Below are 5772 nucleotides of genomic sequence, written 5' to 3'. Positions count from 1 at the left end.
GGGGGGCAGGCCAGAGATCCCATTTTTGTTGTTGTAAAAAGTCCACAAAGAGCCAGTCAGAGGCACAGCCTCGGGGGGCTCAGCATGGCGCACTCCCTGTCCCCTCCTCTCCCGGCCCCACCTCTCCCGGCGAAGGCTCCTGAGGGGACAGGCCGCCTCCTTGTCATGGAGAACCCTGAACCGGCTGTGTCCTGAGGCTGGAGTTAGGCAGACAGGAGGACAAGGGGCTGATTCAGGGCAGGGCCTGAGAAGGGGCCCGTGAGAAATGGGAGGGGCCCCCTTCCCGCAGAGGATGGAGGGAGGCCCTGTGGAGTCAGACCTGAGACCACAGCGCCCTGAACTTGTCCTCAAAGAGCTTACCACAGTCCTGATGAGCTGACAGGTGATCGGTGGCTCCCGTCTGCCCCCCATGGGCACTGTGCTTATCTAGCTCCGGTTCCTTGGTGCCTGGCACGGCTCCTGGCAGGCAGGCAGTAGGTGCCTCATGAATATCTGAATGAATGAATGAGCGGATGAACGAATGGTGCAATAGTGAGCCCGTTCCGTACGCCAGGTGCCAGCTGTATGGTTTCACGTGGAGCCCCATTTCCAAGTGGAAGACCGCAGCCCGGGGCGCAGGCAGGGTGTTGGCCCTGAGCTCTGGTGGGGAGCGGGGGTGCTAGGACGCACAAGGAGGTAGCGAACCTGCAGGACTGCGGCTCAGAAGGGTTTCGGAGGGCAACTAGGGAGAACTCGCAACTACCGACTCTGGGGGTGGAAGCCGGAGGTGGGGAACGAAGGTAAACATCTGTCCCGTGCATACAGCTGCGGTTGACCCGCACTTTCCATGACCCTGGCGTGGGGCGGGGGTCCCGTGTGAGGGTGGAGTAGATGGGGTCTGGCTGGTTGGACACACAAGGTGAAAGGTGACTGGGCAAATCCTGCCCTGGGCGCAGGAGCCTCCCTGCAGCTTGAGGGACCCGCTGTGCGGATCCCAGGCTGTTCCCGTGTGCGCCCCGGGCTTCCCGGGCCCTCAGCCCCTGGACTCCATCACTGTTCCTGGACCCCCCACAGCCCCGAGGGCGGAGCCAGCTCGAGCACATGTCCTCGGTTTACCCACAAGGTGCTCTGGCTGTTGGAGGACCTGCTCTTCCCATCTGTGCAGCCCCAGGGGTCCCCCGGGTGCGGGGACGAGGCTGGGGGTGCTGACAGGCTTTGCTCTCTCCTTGCAGCATGAACGTGCAGGGCGATTACGAGCCGATCGATGCCACCGGTTTTATCAACATCAACTCCCTGAGGTGAGGAGCTCTGGGCCCTGACGGGTCCTCAGCGCCCCTGGTGTGGGGAGCAGACTTTCCGGGGCCTGACCACTCTGGCTGCTGCCTGCGCTGGACAAGCCCCGCCTCCCTCTCCCTCCATCCACAGCATCCTCGGGGCCTGCTCCCGTTCTCAGCGGGGCCAGAAGGCACACCTGTAACAGCCAAAAGGGTCCTGGGCGCGTGGGTTCCCGATTCTGGGGCCCTGCCCTTCGAATCTGACGTTTACTGACACCCTCTCCACCTGTAGGGACTCCCCTGGGAGCCCCAGCAGGTCACCTGGCCGGCTCCTGCCTTCAGGTCACCATACCCGAGCTGCAGGTCCAGCTGGGAGCCATCTTAACCACATGGCTCTCCATGACCCAATGGGGTGGCACACATCTGACCCTCAGACCTGGGTTCAAACCCTGACTGCAGTGTGGTCTCAGACCCCTTCAGAACGCAGAATCCCACGTGGAGTGGTGAACTGTGCCTGCTCACAGGTGCAGGGAAAGTTGGGTAGGAGCTCGTGGAACTCAAGCATGCGGGAAGAGCCGGGCAGCGTGCCCTCCGCCTGGGCGTGACCCTGGGGCTGGCATCATGCACAGGGGCAAACGGGGGCATTGATTGCCAGCAGCTACCAAAGACTAAGCCACTTCCAGGCATCTCCTAGGACCTAGGTTGTCTCATTTAATTCTTACACAAAATGCAGCTCCGGAAACAGGCCCAGAGAGGTTTGGTAACTTGCCCATAGTCACACAGCTAGGAAGCCGGGATGCTGAGTCCAGAAGGGCTGTCTGTCCCGCCGTGTGTTCTTAATCACCAACTTCCTTCTCACGGGGCTTGGGGTGGGACACATGCACCAGGAACACACCACCATTTCCTCCCAGAGCCGGTCAAGATGGGGAGAGTCTTCAGATCCAGCCCCATCACCCCGGGCGCTCTTCCCTCCGAGAATCAGCTACCTCCACCTCCCTGCCTCCTTTGCCCTCTCTTTGTGTTTTATGACTACAAACCTTTTTAAATGTCTCCAAACACAGTGGGTTTTCATAATGGCCTCTTCCTGTCTCCCATTGCCAGTTAAATGTTTTGTCTTTAACAATGACAAGCAGTGCCCCCCCCCCTTAAAATAAATTAATTACATTATCCTGATTGGAGGGCAGAGGGAATGGAGGGAGGAAAAAGGACAACTTCACACACGTCTTAACAAACAGCTGCCCCCGAGGCCCCAGCTCTGCCTGCATTAATTGAGGGGAGTGCGTGTTGTTATTGTTCATTTACATTTCTCTTTGTTTCGAATCTGGTCCACAGGCTGAAGGAGTATCATCGCCTCCAGAGCAAGGTCGCCGGCAAATAGACCAGCTGACAATGCGGCTGGGCCTCCTCGATTTGCCCATCTCCCAAGTACAGGCGCTAATTGTCGTGATAATTTGTAGTTGTGACTTGTTCTCCCGGGCGGGGCTGGCAGCTTAGTGGGGGTGCCAGGCCCCAGCTTTGTTCCCTGGTCCCCTGTAGCCTACAAAAGTGGTCAGTGAAGGGAAGGGTGGGGGGTGGCTATGGTGGGGAGCTATAAGATGACAAATAAAAAACAAGATACATTAGTCTTTTGTTTCTTTATTTCTGCAGAGACAGAGGCAAGAGTGTGAGAGCGTGTGTGTGCACGTGTGTAGACAATCATGCCTTTCTTAGCCCCACCTTTGTGTGTTGTGATTGAAGTGCCCCCGAAGGCCACCTTCTGATTGAGAATCTGTTTATGTGGAAGAATTGACCCCTCTCTCCTCCGGCAAGAAATGGGGGATCCAGAAATGCCCACCTGGGTCCAACTATAGCCAGCAGCCTGGCATTTGTCCCCAACTGTGGCCCTGTGGCACGTGCCAGGGAAACCAAGAAGCGCTTAGGTGACCCTTGGGAGCTGTCGGGCCCACAGTGCACAGTGAGCTCCTGAGAATGGTGGAGGAAGAACCCGCAGTAAAAAGAAGCCCCAGGGGAAGGGAGAGAAAAAGCAGACACAGGATTGAGTGGGCGCTTTGGGTGTCCACCTGGCCTACAAGCTTCCCTCTATCTCCTTCACAAAACTGGGCCCCACTAGCCACGTGTGTGCTGTGACCCCGCCCCCTTGGTCCTGTCTGATTGGAGCACGATGGACACCTACCCAGAGCTGGGCCAATCAGAATCTCACTCCCAGGAATTGCCCCTGGAAAAATGGCCAAAAGCAAGGCTATATATTTGGTCAAACATTTAATTAACTCACCCTTAATGCCTTGGCAAGGCCAGACCCAATGATTTCACGGGCCTTATACGGCCCGCAGGCCGGACGTTCCCCACCCCGGATTTAGGACTTAATCTTGGTGAGAGAGTTGCTGCTACTTACAACCAAAAGCATCTTTACCGGGAAGACTTGAGCGCTGTTGCTCTGGGGAAAAATGGCCAAAAGCAAGGCTATATATTTGGTCAAACATTTAATTAACTCACCCTTAATGCCTTGGCAAGGCCAGACCCAATGATTTCACGGGCCTTATACGGCCCGCAGGCCGGACGTTCCCCACCCCGGATTTAGGACTTAATCTTGGTGAGAGAGTTGCTGCTACTTACAACCAAAAGCATCTTTACCGGGAAGACTTGAGCGCTGGTTGCTCTGGGCCCTACCCTGGCTCTGACCTCCACTCCACAGCCTTCGTCAATGAGGGTTTCTTTCCAAAGAAGCTTCACCTTCAAAACTTTTTCTCTGATTACATAAGTTATAAAGGAATTACTTCATATTAACTTTGTGTCAGGCACAAAGCTACACACTTTGTTCACACTATTTCATTGAATCTTCAAAACAGTACTGTGGAGACGCTTCTATCTCCATTCTGCAGAGAAACTGACCTGCCAGCGTTCACTCAGCCAGCAAGCGACAGAGCCAAGAACCAAGTCCTGGCCTCGCTGACCCCCCAAATCCTGTGTGTTTATGTCGTTAACCATTGTGACATGCTCATCATCCTCAAAAAAGTAATAATCCTATAAAAATAACTACCACCCATCATCTTACCACCCAGTTACAAACACTGCTTAAGCTCAGTGTATTTCTTCTCAGTCACATATTTCTAGGCTTACAAATATTTTTGCAGAGTTATTAGGTTGAAGTATTTTTTAAAATATATTTTATTGATTTTTTACAGAGAGGAAGGGAGAGGGGTAAAGAGTTAGAAACATCAGTAAGATAGAAATGTCGATCAGCTGCCTCTTGCACACCCCGTACTGGGGATGTGCCGGAAACCAAGGTACATGCCCTTGACCGGAATCGAACCCGGGACCCTTCAGTCCGCAGGCCGACGCTCTAGCCACTGAGCCAAACCGGTCAGGGCTTTTTAAAATATTTGTATTGATTTCCAAGAGGGAGAGAGCGAGAGAAACATCAATGATGAGAGAATCAATGACCGGCTGCCTCCTGCACGCCCCCCACTGGGGATCGAGCCCACAACCCAGGCATGTGCCCTGACCAGGAATCGAACCGTGACCTCCTGGTTCATAGGACAACGCTCAACCACTGAGCCACCATGGCCGGGCTAAGTTATATCTTAATAAAGCTGTTAAAATAAATATTGTTTCCTAATGTAATTGTTGGGGGAGGGGGGCGTGGCCAGTGTGAAAGAACTGGGAAGAGCATGGGCCAGGAAAGCGCTGGGCCGGAGCAGAGCGAGGCTGGGGTGGAGACGGCGCTAGTCAGGAGCAAAGGCTTCTCCAGGGGCAGGTGGGAGGGAGAGGCAGCGTGAGCTGTTCAGGGACCAGACAGTTCAGGGACCAGACGAGCTACCTGACTGCATCCAGGCTGCTTCCCCTTCCCTGTGAGACCTCCGCCGCCCTGAGCCCGAGTTTCTCCGTTCGTAGGATGGGAGCATGTGGGCCCTTCCGCCCAGGGATGTTGGAGAACCCACTGAGGCTCCGGGTGGGCCGTCCGGCAGAGCCAGGGTCATTGTTCCTCCGCGGAGAGGCACTGCCCTTCGCACGTGCCCTGGGCAGACAGTTCAGAAGCCCCTTCTTCCCTCCTTGATGCCTCGGGAGCCTCACAGCTGTCACGTGAGGAAGGGAGAACCCCATTTCTCAGGGAAAAATACATGAACCTCGGGTGGACGGCTGGGTGAGTCTTCCCCAGGTCACCACCACTCAGATGAAGGCGGAGCGTTTCCCGTGCCCCCCGAGGCTGCCTGGCGCCACGGTGAGGCTGCTTGGACATCACAGGGTTCAAGAAGGAAAAGCAGAATCATGCCTTCCTTTTAAAAAACCTATGAGGGCACGTTGGGTAAAGGAGGAAGGTCACAGCCACCGGGGCTGCCCCCATCACAGCACTGATGGCAGGGCCAGCGGGGGCAGCTTGCTTGTCTGCTGCGAGCTCTGGCTGGGACTGCTCCCGGCCCTGCAGGTTCTCTGAATGAGGAAGGCGGGCATGAACGAAGGAGGCTGCACCTGTCCCACTCCCTCGCTCTCAGCTGATTTCCATGGCCTGCAGCTCACACGT

The 5772-nt window shown here is 55.8% G+C and overlaps 1 protein-coding gene across 1 annotated transcript in view; it reads left to right on the top strand.

The window, feature by feature from the left end:
* The window catches only part of ASS1 (argininosuccinate synthase 1), a 39709-nt gene extending 36834 nt beyond the window's left edge, over nt 1–2875 (top strand). The window contains exons 14-15 of the mRNA XM_014532200.1: nt 1212–1277; nt 2586–2875. Of these exons, the coding sequence (XP_014387686.1) occupies nt 1212–1277; nt 2586–2631 (112 nt within the window). The 3' untranslated portion in view covers nt 2632–2875. The remainder of the gene's footprint in view (nt 1–1211; nt 1278–2585) is intronic.
* The last annotated feature ends 2897 nt before the right edge of the window (nt 2876–5772 follow it).

The sequence above is a fragment of the Myotis brandtii genome, unplaced genomic scaffold (genome assembly GCF_000412655.1).
Source record: "Myotis brandtii unplaced genomic scaffold, ASM41265v1 scaffold855, whole genome shotgun sequence".
Taxonomy (NCBI): Eukaryota; Metazoa; Chordata; class Mammalia; order Chiroptera; family Vespertilionidae; genus Myotis; species Myotis brandtii.
This window is presented reverse-complemented; position numbering and strand designations above follow the sequence as displayed.